This window comes from Cibotium barometz, chromosome 20 (genome assembly GCF_041138505.1).
Source record: "Cibotium barometz isolate CiBa-2024 chromosome 20, ASM4113850v1, whole genome shotgun sequence".
Taxonomy (NCBI): Eukaryota; Viridiplantae; Streptophyta; class Polypodiopsida; order Cyatheales; family Cibotiaceae; genus Cibotium; species Cibotium barometz.
In genome coordinates, this window is record NC_141065.1 from 39,040,270 (window position 1) to 39,059,207 (window position 18,938).

Genomic DNA, 18,938 nt, shown 5'->3' on the forward strand with positions numbered 1-18,938 from the left:
ATATAAAAACAAATCTTCTTAAAGTTGATGCACTACATTAACTTTACAACACAAACTTGATATTATGCATCAACTCAATGCACAACATCAAGTTGATGTGGAAAAGTTGATGTAATGTATTAACTTTGCATACACAAACAAATTTCTTAAATTTGATGCACTACATCAACTTTGCCACACAAACCTGATGTTATGCATCAACTTGACATCAAGTTTGTGTGGCAAAGTTGATGCGGTGTATAAACTTTATTCAACTTTGCATACACAAATAAATTTTCTTAAAGTTGTTGCATTACATCAACTTTGCCACACAAACTTGATGTTGTGCACATCAACTCGATGCAAAACAACATTAAGTTTGTGTAGCAAACTTAATGCAATGCATTAACTTTTTAAAAGTTGATGTAATGCATCAACTTTGCATATAAAAATAAATCTTCTTAAAGTTGATACATTGTATCAAGTTTGCTACACAAACTTGATGTTGTGCATTAACTCGATGCACAACATTAAGTTTATGTGGAAAAATTGATGCAATGCACATAAAATTTCCATACATAAATAAATTATCTTAAAGTCAATGCATTGCATCATCTTGGCCACATAAGTTCATGTTGTATATCGATTTGATGCACAACATTAAGTTTGTGTGGTAGCAAAGTTAATGCAATGCATCAACTTTGTTTGTGTATGTAAAGTTGATACATTGCATCAAATTTTAAAACTTTGTTTGTATGTAAAGTTGATATTTTTTTATTGTGCATCAAATCAATTCACAACATCAAGTTCATGTGAAAAAGTTGATGCAATGCATACACAAATAATTTTTTTAAAAGCATGTAATACTATAGTAAAATAGGGGCTCTCCTATTTTAAAAACAAAACTAGAACTGTCTCCATTTTTTTGTGAACCTTCTTTAAAGAAAAATACTTTAGAAACTTTATTTGTCATCATTTAAGATTTATTTCAAGCTTATTGTTGTTATTAAAATTTTATTCATCATGATAGACATAAGTACATTCTATAATAGTTTTTCTACCATCTAAGTTAAAACTTTTTATAGGTTTAAACAAATATTAAGAATTTTATTTTGCCACAAATAAAGATATTAAGCAACAGGAAGAGAAATGAATCTTTATGGAATCTTTCTAAGGATAACGATCTTGTGTACATGGCTATGGTTAAACTTGAACTTGGGGAGATCACTATATAAAAATTGTACATAACGCATGTGTTCAAGGCCTATATATAAAATCTGTTGAGAGATATAATCACGGTGTTGTGTATGTGGGAAAGCACCCTAGAGGTGCAAGATATTGTGTGTATGTGGGAAAGCACTCTAGAAGTACAAGATATTGCACAGGTGAGATGGAATGCCACATGTAATATTGTATGGTGTGTGAGTGTTGACCAAAAGAAGTGGAAAAGGAGTTGCCACATGGATGATGATGTGTAAAGTGGGATAAGGCTAGAGAGCCTATATCATTGTATGGTTCATTGTGATATGCAATACAAGGGAATAGTGTTGAGTGTGCAATCTCTCTCTCTCTAGTCATGGAGTTTTTAGTGTGGTTTAATCCACCTTAATCTTATGCTTAATCTTATGTTCTTCACCATGATCAATCCCATTTCTAGAATCTTAACATGGTATCAGAGCCAAATGGGCTCTTGGTCATGGGTGATTATTATGTATATTAGTTTGGTTGTGTGTTTCTTTGATTAAGCATTATATTTTCAGTTTATTATGAAAAAAAATTATGCACACTCATATTATCATTTGGATTTGCATTTGTGAGGATTTGAGAGAGATTTGGAGCTACCATTCTCAAGTTAGAGAGGAGATTTGCAACAAGGAGGTTGCATAGAAGCTGCCCAAGAAAGTTACAAATGGAGTTTTGCAACATAGAGAGCTTGATCATCATCAAGGAAGCTGAAAATGGAGATTTCAGCATGCATGCGCATGGGTTGGTTCCCAAGCGAACTTCCATGTTCAAATCGGACTCAGTGGTTCCGCTGTGAGCGATGAGTCGGCTCAAAATGGACTAGGTGTCTAAGATGGTAGACACGGGCACACATGTTTGGTTGATGGACACTCCAATGTATCATTGAGGGGGAGTGTTGAGAGATAGCGATTGCGTTTGTGCAATGCTACATTGTATGGATGATGGATGATGGGTGAGTTGTGGAACACCTCGATTAAGAGGGGGTGTTGAGAGATATAATCGCGGTGTTGTGTATGTGGGAAAGCACCCTAGAGGTGCAAGATATTGTGTGTATGTGGGAAAGCACTCTAGAAGTGCAAGATATTGTGGTGAGATGGAATGCCACATGTAATATTGTATGGTGTGTGAGTGTGTGTGTGTGCTTGCAAGAGCTCAAGCTCTCTTCCCCCCTGCATCTTTTCATGGTATCAGAGCAAAAGAAGTGGAAAAGGAGTTGCCACATGGATGATGATGTGTAAAGTGGGATAAGGCTAGAGAGCCTATATCATTGTATGGTTCATTGTGATATGCAATACAAGGGAATAGTGTTGAGTGTGCAATCTCTCTCTCTCTAGTCATGGAGTTTTTAGTGTGGTTTAATCCACCTTAATCTTATGCTTAATCTTATGTTCTTCACCATGATCAATCCCATTTCTAGAATCTTAACAAAATCCCTTATACGTGAATTTAGTACAAATAAAATGAGCCATTTTTAATAAACTTATACCTTTTTTTAAAAAATACTTGAAAAATTTCTTTATGTAAATATATTTATATAAATCTATCTTAAAAAAATAAATAAAAAAACTCCTCCTGTTGAACTCTTGTGCTATTTCACATATTCTTAAAGTGAATCCCTCGACGACTTGAAAGTGTGAATTTCTCTCCTTGTTGCTTTGCTTCTTATGTGCCAAAATCTCCCTTGCTCTCTTTCTTTATCTCTCTCTCACACATAATAATATGAGGTGACCAAATGAGCCTCTCAACTTTTTATGTAGCATCATAGTTCCAAAAACAGTAATTGTTTAGTGTTTTAATTCTAGGGTTTCTTAAGCAAGTGCCACCTTAATGTGAATTAAATTGAATCACTTTCTATATGATGACCACAAGGGCTTCTAGGTCCTCATGTCTCATTTGCAAGCCAAGGAGGAAGCCATGCAGCGGAGATACATTCCGTTGGTCATTTCCCCTACACAAGTGGGTGGGAGCTCACCCCCTACCACTATATCACATTCAAAGGGTCTCTCATTCTCATCCTATTTCTTGTTTCTTGGGGTTAAATAAACTAGAAATAGAGATGGATAATTAGACCCTCCAAGCCATGGGCAATCATTGGGCCTATCTTTTACAACATATGAATCTATGAGCATAAGGAGTCCTTCCTTTGCTTCTCCAGTAAAGCCTCCATATCACACAACAAACATAAATGATGGTAGATGGACATGATGTCTTGGAAACCACCATTGAGAAATTGACATCATCTCCAATGTATGGAGGTCCTACCATGGGTTGAACCAAGAAGCATTCTTGTGTATAGACAAGGATGTAGGTAAAACTGAATGTTGCAAGCAAAAATATCTAGCAAAGTTTAATAGAAGTTAAAGGTGTTATGGGACACGCTATTTTGACATGAGCAAGACTTAGTAGGCTACTTAGTACATTGTTTCCATGGATAATTTGAATATAGACTTGTCTTTGATTTGGTTTTTAGGATAACTTTTAAGGTTGATTTGTCTTGGAAATGTACAGCTTGACAGAGTGAAGGGTAGGAACAAAAAATGGGGCAGAACAAGGCCGTTTGGATCCTTTACTATTCATAGGTTGATTAGGGCTAAATGATTTAACATGGATTTATCATTATTGTAAGTATCATGAACAATGCATGCCAACAACATGAAGGTTTTACTTATCTGACAATTTTACGAGGTCAGAGGTATTCTCATTGTCTAGGGATGCTATGACAACTAAAGAAGAGCAATATACAAGAGCTACTTTTATTTTACTAGGCTATGGAAAATCTTCTTTGCCAACGTGATTATCCCACAAAAAGTTAGAATGGGTGTGTGCACTATGTGTGTAAAGCTAATATGCTTTGAGAATTCATAGGGAAGAGTAAGAAAATGAACCGAAGGAAGGTAATGGACCATAGGGGGAAGTGCTTTGCATCATCTCTAGAAAAGTGTCTTGGTCTAGTAATTGATGGAATGGACCACAAAAAAAACATGCTTGCCTCACTTTTCTAGGCTGCTGCCTGAAGGACCTTACAGAAGACACAGTTGTGCAAATGCATTTGGTTGGTTGCCTCACTTTTCTAGGCTGCCTGAAGGACCTTACAGAAGACACAGTTGTGCAAATGCATTTGGTTGGTTGCCTTGTATACAATGGTTATTGGAATATGTGGTGCCCCCATGTACCAATGTAAAAGCACAATGTGAATGGGTGCTATGATGGAGGAGATAAGGATAATGGTTATGTGGAAGACGAGGATGATGATGTGGCATATGAATCAGCCACTTAAAACGTAACACAAGGTCTATATTATAAGCATGATGATAATGAAGAATTTGCTTGTTGTTGATGAATACACTCGTCTAGTACGCTCTTGATGAATACACTCGCCTAGTAGTCTCTTGTTATCATCCTCGTAATCACATATCATTAGTATTAATCACTCTTAATAATCATGAGTTGATCAAACTTAACCTTCACACACACACACACACACATGATGCCCATGTTTCTTAACATGGTATCAAAGCCAATGTACCCACTAGGCTTCCACACTACCCCATTGACTTACTAATCACCCTCATTAGTGCTAATCATACATTAATCTCAACCTTATCCACATTTTTTTCCACCTCACTCAAGACCACCGACCCTCATTGTGCTCAGCATTTCTTGTGTGATCCACCATTCCTTCTCAAGCTTTGTGAGCTCATTTCATACCCATGGCAACATTGCAGCTGTGTGGAATTAGGGCCTCATTAGGGCAACCTGATTTGGATCATGCGCTAAATGAAAAGATATTTTTCTATTTTAGATTAGGGGAAATTAGGAAATTGGCGTCTATATATTGAAACGAGGTTAATTCCTATAAGAGGTGATTCCGCCTGTATCACACATCAAGGTACTCACAACGCGGCTTGAAGAGCTTTTGTGTCTAGCTAAGAGCCTTGTCAAGCACGTTTGCTACTACTACTAGTGGTTGAGTTGCTATCCGTGCAATGTAGCAGCTCTTGTGTCTATATCTAGTTGAAGTGTGGGCCTTTAGCCCCCATTGAGTTTACCATCACAGTGCAAAAGGGGTCTGTGCATGCTTAGCCAACAACCTTTCTAAAATTCCAAATAGAGAACCACCTCTAGGAGTGGAAGATGATCTTCTTGATGCTCCATAGTTCCTCATCGGTCACATACCATAGTGGAGTGAAGACATCACCCAATTCTTGGCCAATGGATTTCCCATTGATCATTCCAATGTCAAGAAGGATAGAGCCAGATGCCTCAGTGTAGGAAGATGATTTTCCTGATGCTTCATTATTCCTCATAGATCATGTACCATAGCAAAGTGAAGAAATCACCCATTCTTGGCCAATGGATTTCCCATTGACCGTCCCCCCATCAAGAAGGATAGAGCTAGATACCTCATTAGGAAGGCACCCCCTTCATGGAATTGATAGTGGGCATGCTTTACCAAGAAGAGTCAAAACAGTATCATGAGAAAGTGCATTCACCATGGTATAGGTGGAGGGAACTTTGATGATGCAAACATGACTACCCACATGTTCGCCAAGCTAGACTTTGGTGAGAGTCAATTTTAGATCATTTGACTACATAGTGAATATATGTGTGTATCATATCCTACCAATGATAGTGTGAGAGAAAGTAAGAAAGACAGAGAGAGATGATATATTATTTGAGTGTGAGAGAGATAAAGAGAGGATTGTGTGTGTGTGTGTGTCACACACACACACATAGAGAGAGAGAGAGAGAGAGAGAGAGAGAGAGAGAAGATGTTAGTAAGAGAGAGTCATGTGAGCTACACAATGAAAATTTGGGTTAATTTGAGGTTTGTGTGAAGAAAGTCTAGATAAATAATTGAAATAGGACTTCTATGTTTCAATATAGAGCCATTTGCATTAGGGTCTTTACAAATAAGGCACATATTTAAAGGGCTCTCAATATAAATCCAGGGTTTCCATGAGATGGCTGATTGGAGATGGATGAGGGAGACTTCATCCAAGAGAATAGGCAGGGGAGATCGGGGGCAAAGAGATTTTAGCTTAAAAGTTTTCAACAAAAAATTTGGTTCCATGACAAATATGTAAATTGAAGCAGGGCTTCTATGTTTCATTATAGAGCCATTTACATTAGGGGTGGCTGCAAGATAAGGGTGGCCCACTTTGTGTAGTCTAAAAACATGTATTTTTCCAACTTTAAGGGCCAATATCCCCTACTTAGGGTAGAAATTTCAATTGAAGGAGGCCTTCTAATGAAACATCACACATAAAGTTCACACATGATGGTGGGTACCTAACAATATAATCTGACATAAAATTTGATATGTTTTAGTATACTTTTGATTGCATAGACTTTTAGGGTCTTTATAAAAAAAGAACATGTGCTCTGAATATAAATCTAGTGTGGGGGAGAGATGGACGGGGGAAACTTCATCCATGAGAATAGGCATGGGAGTCTGGAGATCTCTCAACAATTTAGTGATTCTTTCATATTTCTATTAGATTTTAACAAACAATTTGGTTCAATGACAAATATGTAAAGACCTAAAGGTCATATGACCCATCCCGACCTAGTTAGGAGGTGGACATTTAATCTACATGTAGATCAAACATGACTTTAGCTAAATAAGTGCCTCAAGGCTTATTTACATTTTTTAATAAAAACAAAGGGGGAGTTTACTCTAAGAGACATGAGCTTACTTGAGTGTGCTAAGTTATCATGCTCAGTTAGCACGTGTCTATAAAAATCATGTTCTTAGCAATATTAAGAAATTCAAAAAATGCATAATTAAAAGCGGCTTTAAAATTTTATAATCACCCTTCTTTTATGGAAAAGTAAGTAAAAATATAGATCTTATATGATGGAAGGTGCACTTTAATTATTTTTTTTAATGGAAGGTAACATGAATCTAATGGTTTTTTGTTTGATGGAAGGTAACATGAATCCAATGGTTTTTAGTTTGATGGAAGGTAACATTCCAATGGTTTTTTGTTTGTATTATAACTACAGTGTGCCTTAAAAAGATGTTTTGAAAGCAAATAAAAAAAACTATAAAACTATTATTCCATGGGATAATATATATTATTTTTGTTTGTTACTCAAGATTTTATTTCAACTTCTAGCTTGTAATCATCACATTTTCGCAAAAATAATTTATTTGAAACATTACATTTAAGAGAAATGACTTTTGTATAAAAAACTCTAATAGCCATAAAACAAGGCCTTTTACTTTAGTAGAAAATTATTAAAACACATTATGTAAAAAGTTTTGAAGGTGGGGCACATCTTCAACCATGTGGCATTGTCATTAATAACCCCCATTTTCTATACAAACTTACATGTTTTTTCTTAAAATGCATTTTTCTATACAAACTTACATGTTTTTTTTTTGTAAAATGCATTAAGAAAACCCCTTATGTAAGTACTTTTTTTTGTAACATTATCCCAAAATTGTGAAACAAAATACTCCTCATGGTGGTGAACTCATATGATAAAATTATTAGCAATCATGGTAGCTCAAATAAGAGATTAAACATGAGGCTTAAGCATGGTGATGATTGATAAAGAAAGGTGACTAGGGTTTAGCACATGTCATGATTAAGCAAGAACTCAACATAATGAACATATCGAGAGTGGGAAAAGAAAGGTAATTAGGGTTAAGCACACATGATTTAGCAAGAACTCAGCATAATAAACATGTGGAGAGTGGGAAAAGACTTATAATATTGCATTAAATGGCAGCCTATAAATAGGTATGAGCACAAGTGATTAAGAATGTGATTAGGTAGTAATCACACTTCATTAACACCCTAATAAAGTAGCATAAAAAAGAGCACCAATTGTCTAAAATTGAGTGCAACCTAAGTTCCTCCATTAATGTCTATCCTATTGGTGTGAATATGCCAGAAACTCTATGCTTGACATGGCTAGAGACCTTAGAACTGTATTTCCCAATGTACCACCCAAGGTCACATACAAGGTATTTTAGTGTATAATTTCAATATCCTTCCTCAAAAAAATATCCATGGCTTAGAAGATGGCAATGCCAGTCCTATAGTTTACTAGTTATAATGGTATTTGATGACCAATTTGGTGTCCATAGGTCTTACTCTAGGAGTACTCTAGTTGGTTTACAATGCCAGTTATGATACCAGATACTAAGCTCTAGTTATGCTTACAACAAAAAATTAGGATAGAGGGGTGACCGATAGTTAGGGCTTGGTTCACATACAAGGTATTTTGACCGATAGGTAGGGCTTGGTTCACATACAAGGTATTTTGGTGTATAATTTCAATATCCTTCCTCAAAAGAATATCCATGGCTTAGAAGATGGCGATGCTAGTCCTATAGTTACTGGCTATATTGCTATTTGATGACCAATTTGGTGTCCATATAGGTCTTACTCTAGGAGTACTCTAGTTGGTTTACAATGCCAGTTATGAAAGCCCAGTGGCCTTCTACTAAATTAGCCTCAGTGGGGAGGCCTTTACTTTATTCATCACTTCTTCTTCTTCACTAGAATATACTCCACCTACAAGATAGTGCTTTGGTGCTTTGTTTTGATAGAAGTAATCCTTCTCTTTTATGATTTGGTTTCCCACAGAAGTTGCAAGACTTCTTTGCAAACTCTTTCTTCTGTTGTGAACCTTTGAAGGGTGCCTTTAACTTCTTGAAACTGCCCTTCTTGAAGAAGGCTCCCTAGGTAACACCTTGCTTCTCCTTCTTTGCAAACTCTTTCTTCTGTTGTGAACCTTTGAAGGGTGCCTTTAACTTCTTGAAACTGCCCTTCTTGAAGAAGGCTCCCTAGGTAACACCTTGCCTCTCCTTCTTGCTTGCATCAAGTAAGGATGCTTCCTAGAGAGAGAGAGAGAGAGCATGTGGAGGGAAGGGGGGAGGGGGACGCATGCATGTGAGGGTGTGTACATGCGTACATCTATGAGACATGAAATGAGAGATATTGAGAAATAGAGGGAGGATGAAAGGAAACATAAAGGTAGAGATAGAGAGAAAGGGAGATATAGTTAGAGAGAGAAAGAAAGAGAAAGGAGGAAGAGAAAGGATTGGGATATATATATATATATATATATATATATATATATATATTGTCACATAGCTTGTCATCCCACTGGCCGCATATCACCCATAATCTCACCAACCATGCCAGTGGTGTAGATGCATATATATATATATATATATATATATATATATATAGAGAGAGAGAGAGAGAGAGAGAGAGAGAGAGAGAGAGAGAGGCTAAGAGAATGTGTGTGTGTGTGTGAGAGAGAGAGAGTTAGAGGAAGATATATATATATATATATATATATATATATATATATATATATATATATATATATAGAGAGAGAGAGAGAGAGAGAGAGAGAGAGAGGGGTTAAGAGAATGTGTGTGTGTGTGTGTGTGTGAGTTAGAGGAAGATAGAGGGAGGAAAAGAGGCACATACACACTCTACATATGTGTATGTGCATGTAGAGAGAGAGAGAGAGAGAGAGAGAGAGAGAGAGAGAGAGAGAGAGAGAGATAATAAGCGGCCTCTATGTGGCAACAAAAAGATAATAAGCGGCCTCTATGTGGCAACAAAGCATCCAAAATTCTCACTAATCCCAATCGAGCCATTCTATTGAATTTTGGCTACTCAACAAGTTTGCCATGCCACTCCAGAAGTCGTGAAGTAGCAAACACCTCACCTATCATAGAATTCAACCGCTGATCTGAAGGCTTCCATTTAGTGTGTGCCAATACCTCCTTCCATGAGATCATCAAATGATAGAGGAGAGGTGAATCCACCACTCAAACCCGTTGTGGGAACCATTCACTACATCCCACCATGTACCATCAATCCTAGTATTACCATGCACAATTGTGACCTCCTCTATGAGGGCCTTAGCCATTACCACCCATGGCTCTTGAGATACACATGTATCTTACAAAAAGACATAATATTGCATTAAATGGCAGCCTATAAATAGGTATGAGCACAAGTGATTAAGAATGTGATTAGGTAGTAATCACACTTCATTAACACCCTAATAAAGTAGCATAAAAAAGAGCACCAATTGTCTAAAATTGAGTGCAACCTAAGTTCCTCCATTAATGTCTATCCTATTGGTGTGAACATGCCAAAAACTCTATGCTTGACATGGCTAGAGACCTTAGAACTGTATTTCCCAATGTACCCAAGGTCACATACAAGGTATTTTAGTGTATAATTTCAATATCCTTCCTTAAAAAAATATCCATGGCTTAGAAGATGGCAATCCTAGTCCTATAGTTGTAACTGATCATAGGTCTTACTCTAGGAGTACTCTAGTTGGTTTACAATGCTAGTTTTTGATACCAGATACTAAGCTCTAGTTATGCTTACAACAAGAAATTAGGATAGAGGGGTGACCGGCCGATAGTAGGTAGGGCTTGGTTCACGATATTTTGGTGTATAATTTCAATATCCTTCCTCAAAATAATATCCATGGCTTGGAAGATGGCAATGCTAGTCCTATAGTTACTGGCTATATTACTGTTTGATGACCAATTTGGTGTCCATAGGTCTTACTCTAGGAGTACTCTAGTTGGTTTACAATGCCAGTTATGATACCAGATACTAAGCTCTAGTTATGCTTACAACAAAAATTAGGATAGAGGGGTTACCGATAGGTAGGGCTTGGTTCAAGATGGCTATATTGCTGTTTGATGACCAATTTGGTGTCCATAGGTCTTACTCTAGGAACTCGTACTCTAGTTGGTTTACAATGCCAGTTATGATACCAGATACTAAGCTCTAGATATGCTTACAACAAAAATTAGGATAGAGGGGTTACCAACAGGTAGGGCTTGGTTCAAGATGGTCTAGAAAGCCCAGTGGCCTTCTACTAGCCTCAGTGGAGGCCTTTACTTCATTCATCACTTCTTCTTCTTCACTAGAATATACTCCACCTACAAGATACTGCTTTGGTGCTTTGTTTTGATAGAAGTAATCCTTCTCTTTTATGATTTAGTTTCCCACAGAAGTTGCAAGACTTGTTTGCAAACTCTTTCTTCTGTTGTGAACCTTTGAAGGGTGCCTTTAACTTCTTGAAACTGCCCTTCTTGAAGAAGGCTCCCTAGGTAACACCTTGCCTCTCCTTCTTGCTTGCATCAAGTAAGGATGCTTCCACATCCATTAACTTTGGAGAATGCAAATTAGTGAGTGTAGTAACATTGTTATTAAACTCCTCCTAAAAGGTAGACTCTTCAAGGGTATTGCTATGACAACATCCTCCTCAATCTTCTTCTTGATACATGCAAGCTGAGTAAGAATACTCTTCATAAGGTGAGTTGGAAGAGAATCACATGGATTCATTTTCAGTTCAAAGAACTTTATGAGAAGATTAATCTTTGAGTTCTTTGACTGAGCCCCAATTAACGTGTCTAGAGTGTTCTAGGCTTTATAGGAGGTATCCTTTCCATGTATATGATAGATATCTGTATCATAGACCTAGTGCCTTCTTATCTATGTTTATCTGAATGGCCTTCTCCTCCTTGGTGGTAGGCATTTTCTCACTATCATTTTGTAACTCCCCATAGCCCCTTTCTCCTTAGAGTAAATTTAATCTATGTGCCAAGTATGGAAGTTGTAACTCTCAAATATCAACGTTAGGGTTGTCCATGACTCTGGGTAGGTCTTAACCTCTTGAATAATTATTCCAAGGAATGTGTCTAAACCCCTCCTAAACCCTCACAATACTATAAGAAAGATGTTAAGAACTTCCTTCTCCATATAAATGCATATGAGTAAGAAACTTTGAAAATCCTAATTTCTTTGCATAGTAATAGTAAGGCTTGGATTTGGCTTTGGACTTCTTGATTTTCTTTCTTGACTTAATGTGTTTGATATTAGATGACTCACATGATGAAGGCTGATTAATCACATTGATTAGATGAATCTTTAGAGATTAACCCATCAATGGTCACACTAATTAATGAGGAAGCTGACTATTTTGGAGGCAAAGTACTGGGGTATTTTAGAGCGTTCATTTGACAGTATTCCAGCAAACTAAGTGAAAAACCCTTCAATAAACACACAGTTGGAGTTGGGTGTCTAGATGGGTTATAAGCCACTATCTCTATGATTAAGCTCATTTAAATAAGCATTAATCTCTATGATTAAGCTCATTTAAATAAGCATTAATCTCATATTACCAGAATATATCTCTGTGAGCTACACAAGGTTGAGGCAACAACTATAGGTCACCACTCGTAAATCTAGGGCTGAAAATGGTTTCACATGCGTCGAGAAGCCCCTGCTGTGCTGTCAGAGGATGCTACCAATTTGATCTTGTTGAAGCACTATTATGTTTTACCCCAAAAATGTAACTCTCTAATAAAACACAGGCAATAGTGCACGTTGTTTTTAGAAATTGAAGCCATCGACGTGTGTGTCTCTCAGTCAAGAAGAAGGCTCAACAATTAATTTGGCTATTGGTTATGTGGATGGAGAGAAATCCACACTTGATGGTTAGGTGGTAAAGAGGGAGAATATCCAAAACTCATAAAGTGGAGGTTTTAGTTATTAATCACTAATGATTAGATAGGGATTAAGCAATGATGAAGAACCAGGAATTATGATACCATGTTAGCAATCATGGCAGCTCAAACAAGAGATTAAACCTCAATTAAACATGAGGTTTAAGCATGATGATGATTGATAAAAAAGGTGATTAGGGTTAAGCACACATGATTAAGCAAGAGCTCAGCATAATGAACGTATGGAGAGTGGGAAAAGACTTGTACTATTGCATTAGATGGTAGCCCTATAAATAGGCTTGAGTACAAGTGATTAAGGAGGTGATTAGTTAGTAATCCCACTTCAGTAACACCCTAATAAAGTAGATAAAAAAGAGCACTAATTGCCTAGAATTGAGTGCAACCTAAGTTCCTCCATTAATATCTCTCTTGGAGGTGTGAATTGTGAAATAAACTCCTTTTGGTGAACTCACATGTTAAGCTTTACATAAATTTTAATGAACCCTCACCTTTCCACACTGAAATTTTGTTCTAGTGTCGATATATTGAACTCCCCTATTTTTTAACTTGAGCTACAAAATTAATGGGCTATTGAATTAACATATTGGTAGATGTATTGATTAGCTAGATAAAATTATTGATGACAAGTTAATCTTAAAAAAAGTCTTCAAGGTCTAATTTTACGACTTGAGCTATAAGACTCATGAGACATAGAGTTCCCACTGTAGAGGTAAGCTAGGCAAAAGGATTGGTGTAAAGAAAACCAAATTTGCCTACCTTACCTAGCTAAGCAAAAGGATTTCCTAGCTAGGTAAGCTATGCAAAAGGATTAGTGTAAAGAAAACCAAATTTCATAATTAAAATCCAATTAACCATAGGCCTGGAAAGGGGTGACCAAAAAATTATAAACAATGTTTTCATTTATAAGACAATACATTGAACAAATAGCATAAACTTGTATAATGACAATCCTTCTCTTGTTGATCTCATATCGATATGACATTAAAGAAATAAGAAAAGTCCTTTTTATAAGTCTTAACTTCTTTTTTCTTTTTTTTTTTGAGTCACACAACCATATAATATCCATAAGAGTGCTATTATATTGAAATTCTCTAGACTATTATTTTACCAAGAAAGCAAAGATATAAATTCAATGATTTTGAGTTGTTGGAGTATGACACAAAAATGACATCTAGGTTAATCAAGGTTAGTGAGGGTAAGCCACTCCAAGCTTGGGTTATGAAAAATGCGTCCTTTCATGTGTTTTTCAAGGCTTATATTGGAAAAAATTGGTTGGAACGCTGACTTGTGAAACTAAAGGTAGAATATTGAAAAGTTTAGTTATTAGATTGATTGATTTGTAGGTTTTTGGAAGGCAAATTGTTCCAAGCCAAGACATGTACCTATTTTGACTTATTGGGAAAATTAATTTTTACTAGCACTTGCCGAGATCATGAATTGGGGTCCTACTTACACCATTGGTGATTGCGATGCACGCAACAACAAGTTGTAAAGAAACACATCAAAGGTTTCAATGAATCTATTGGTACCATTTGTAAAGGGTGTCCCGAGTTCTATTGATTTTTGCTTTGTGAGATTGGTGGATTGAAACATTGTCTAGAGGACTCTAGAGTTTTGACTCTTATGTGTGGATTTGTAACTCTGTGTAGACTCTTATGTTTGCCTTTGTGACTCTTATGTTTGTCTCCTATGTTTTGACCATGAAGCACTATGAAATTTGAATGGCTAGGTTATCACAATGATACATCATCTTGATAGAAAATGTCGAAACCATGGAATACTAAAAAGGTTGGCTGTCACACGTGTGCGCGGTATCAAGCAGTCCCCAACGGAAGCAGGCACGCGTGCGCATGGCGTTTTCTTCCTACATAAGGCCTCCTCGCCTGCACTAAGGTCACAAGGCACCTTGGTTTTTCAAGCTCAAAATCCATAAATTACATCGCTGCTCGCCCAAGAGAAAGTCGCAGTTAGAGCGACGTTCATCACAGTGCGCCGCTTAGGTCTTGTAAGCATTAACTGCATAGTCTATGGCATCCTGCAGTTGCCGCTTAATTAGCTCATACATGCAGTCTGGTTCGCCTTCCATTACTGATACCAAGCTTTTTCTTGCTCGTAAATTGCCGTCAAGGGTTCTTACAAGTAGCTTTACAAAAGCCTTTGGATCCCTGCAGCTCTTTTCTAAACCTAATCTGAGGGTACATAGCTGTATTTCATGCAGTTTCGGCTGCAGTAAGCCGGAATCGTCTGCTGATTGGGGCTTCACAAGCGAGTTTTCTACATTATACGAGGTGTTGGGCATTGAGAAGGATGTGGATTTTGCGGAGATCAAGAGCGCTTACAGGCAGATGGCACGCAGGTACCATCCCGACGTTTGGCCGGCTTCCCACAAAAAGCAAAGCACGGAGCTCTTCTTGCTGGTGCACAAGGCCTACGACATCTTGTCTGATCCCGCCAAACGAGCTCACTACGATCACCAGCTTCTTCTGCACGTCAACGTGCATTCTCAATATGGAATTACCGCTACAGCGCCTGCCGGTCGACGTTCAACAAAAGCTCCGACAGTGCGGTCTCGATGGGAAGCTCAGCTAGCTGCACTCAAGTACCGGCGCACATCCACAATGATGGCGGAGTCCTGGGGCTCCAGGATGAGATCTGCAAACAACCACGCCAGGACAGCTGATGCCCCTTCTAACGATTGTTGTACATCACTGTAATGATTGTGTCCCACAATGGGACTTTTGACAAATTTGAGGAAAATTTCCTAGATAATTTGAGGAAATTTCTTAGATCTGATTTCCTCTCCAATCTGGTAAACATGATTTCCTATATGTTGATCTAGCAAATAAGTGTTCCTATACAGCAAATAGCAATGTCTATATAGAAAATCTACTTTGTATCTAGGAAAGAAGTGATCTCTACATAAGAATGTGAATATATATATATATATATATATATATATGTATAAGAAATTCATCCTACCACTAGTAAATCTATCTTATATCTTAAATAAGTTTCTCCTATTTCTCCTATATAACAAATAGTAGTTTCTATATAGCACTTAAAAGTTTTTATATAGTAAATGGCAATAAACCATATAGAAAACCCTCCTCAAATCTAGTGGTACCTATATAGTAAATGAGAATATGTATATAGAAAATTTAACTAATTTTATCTAGTAAAGTAGCAATCGCTATATAGCAAAAATAATAACATGCATATAAAGAGCTTATTGTATATTTATAACTTAACATTTTAATCTCCATGAAAGCAATAAAGTATATTAGTATTGGGAAAACATTAATCAACATAAATAGAATGCTTATGATATTTTTAATGAGTTTTAATGTTATAGTTTACAAAATATACATGAAAGACTTGCTTTTTATATGTATCCAATTAGGTAAAAAGCTATTTGACTAAAGCTTAAAATCGAGATACATCCACAAGGACTACTTGTATTTAAAAAAAATAAAAAACAAAAATATGTATATTAGAACCTATAAAATAATAAACAATGTGTATCATATTTTTCAAGCAAGAAAAATTATACATAGACACTACATTTATGATGTTATAAAAACTGATCATTCTATAAGTTTGGGCATGTCCATCCAAGTTAATCTAAGTAATTCTCTCACACACCATCTCTCTCTCTCTCTCTCTCTCTCTCACACACACACACACACACACATACACACACACATTGTGCCTCTTACCCTCTCTCTCTCTCTCTCTCTCTCTCTCTCTCTCTCTCCTCCCTTATGATAAATCGAGAGAGAGAGAGAGAGAGAGAGAGAGTGTGTGTGTGTGTACATGTGTGCCTATGTGTGTGATATATATATCTAAGAGAGGCATACTAAGTGGTAGAGAGTAGAAATAGTCAGATATATATATATATATATATATATATATATATATATATATATAGAGAGAGAGAGAGAGAGAGAGAGAGAGAGAGAGAGAGAGAGAGAGAGAGAGATTTTTAAGGTCATAGCCAAGCTAGCATACCACAACAATCCATACGATGGTGTTAACATGCAAGGAAAAGTGGGATGTAATTAACCCAAGATCCCCCGTATGGGAGCTTGATTTGTAAACTACTATCCCAACACTCATGAGATAGTGACAGGAAGAGATAAGATAGTGATAGGAAGAGAGAGTGTGTACGTATGTGTCTATGAGAGAGACTATGAGTAGAAAGAGAGATTATGTGAGGAAAAGAAAAAAGATTAAGGGAAAGGGATAGAGGAAATGAAACATAGAGGTAGAGAGATAGGGGGGATAGAGAGATTATGTGAGGAAAAGAAAAAATATTAAGAGAAAGGGATAGAGGAAATGAGACATAGAGGTAGAGAGATAGGGGGATAGAGAGAGTGTGCACGTGGCAAGAAAGGGGGAGGGGGAAAGCATGCATGTGAGGGTGTGTGCACGCATATACAGTCTATGAGACATGAAACGAGAGAGAGAGAGAGAGAGAGAGAGAGAGAGAGAGAGAGAGAGAGAGAGAGAGAGAGAGAGCATGTGGAGGGAAGGGGGGAGGGGGAAGCATGCATGTGAGGGTGTGTACATGCATACATCTATGAGAATAGAGAGAAAGGGAGATATAATTAGAGAGAGAAAGAAAGAGAAAGGAGGAAGAGTAAGGATTGGGATATATATATATATATATATATATATATATATATATATAGAGAGAGAGAGAGAGAGAGAGAGAGAGAGAGAGAGAGAGAGAGAGAGAGAGAGAGAGAGAGAGAGAGAGAAGAAGAAGAAGAAGAAGAAGAAGAAGAAGAAGAAGAAGAAGAAGAAGAGGGTGTGAGTGAGTGAGTGAGTGAGTGTGTGTGTGTGCAATATGTGTCTATTAAAGTCTATGAGACACAAGAAAAGAGAGATTGAAAAAATAGAGGGAGGATGAAAGAGATAAGGGGAAAGAGAAATAGAGAGAGATGGAGATGGAGAAAGAGAGACAGAGATAAGGGGAAAGAGAAATAGAGAGAGATGGAGATGGAGAAAGAGAGACAGAGATAAGGGGAAAGAGAGATAGAGAGAGAAGGGGAAAGAGAAATAGAGAGAGATGGAGAAAGAGAGACAGAGATAAGGGGAAAGAGAGATAGAGAGAGAAGGAGAAAGGGAAATAGAGAGAGAAGGGGAAAGAGAGACAGAGATAAGGGGAGGGGAAAGGGAAATAGAGAGAGAAGGAGAGATATAGAGAGGATAAAAGCGAGATATTAAATGAAGATGAACCCACTTTTTGGCTAAGGGACTAACATGAAATTTGTAATGGCAAAGTATACAAGTATAAATGGAGTTAACGTCTTTAAACCCAATTGTTAAGTTGAGTGACTTTAAAGAGTAAACATGAACAAATCATCATCCAAGCTAGTACCAAATCCACACCATCCAGTCAGACAAATTTAGTTAGAACAAAAAGAATTTAAAGGGTATGTAGGCTTCAACAACAACACCCCCTACTTGTTATCCGGGTTGAGATGACATTGTTTATGGGCGATTGTAAGATGAGGGTACTCACTTTCGTTCACTCTCTCTAAAATTGGGACATCCACGCATCTCAGGCGGAGTACCTCGATCGTGATATCGTCATCAATTAAAACACGACACGTGCCTCCCAAGCCTAAAGCGACATATCTCAAACGAGATACCAACTAATGCCACGCTAGCAGGTCCGGGTTTCTAGTCATCATCCATGTCACCAATACAGGTCACCGCCACCACACACTCTCGATCAAGATATTCATGCCACTCGGATCCACATCAATGCCATACTGTATCCCACCCCTAGGCATATTTGACTAGCCCATCTCCACCATCCATGTATCTCGAACGAGATATTGAAATAAAATCTCGACCATTCATTGTTTGAGGTATAGAGATACAATCTCCACCGTCCACATATCTCAAACGAGATATTGAGATCAAATCTCGACCATTGAAATACCTCGTTCGAGATAAAGGGATGCAATCTCCACCGTCCACATATCTCGTTCGAGGTTCAGAGATGCAATCTCCACCGTCCATTCATGCACATTGGGGAAGATGCAATCCCAGCCGTTTAAATATCTCGATCGAGGTATTTAATGAATCTCGACCGTCGACATACCTCGGTCGTGGTAATGACTTAAAATCTAAGCCATCCATGTACCTCGAACCAGATACTAATATC

The 18,938-nt window shown here is 37.3% G+C and overlaps 1 protein-coding gene across 1 annotated transcript; it reads left to right on the plus strand.

Moving 5' to 3' along the window:
- Positions 1-14,739: 14,739 nt before the first annotated feature.
- LOC147627846 (chaperone protein dnaJ 20, chloroplastic-like) lies at positions 14,740-15,474 on the plus strand. Its single transcript, XM_086814273.1, has one exon. It carries the CDS (start codon positions 14,788-14,790, stop codon positions 15,472-15,474), a length of 687 nt encoding a protein of 228 aa, XP_086670399.1. The 5' UTR covers positions 14,740-14,787.
- The last annotated feature ends 3,464 nt before the right edge of the window (positions 15,475-18,938 follow it).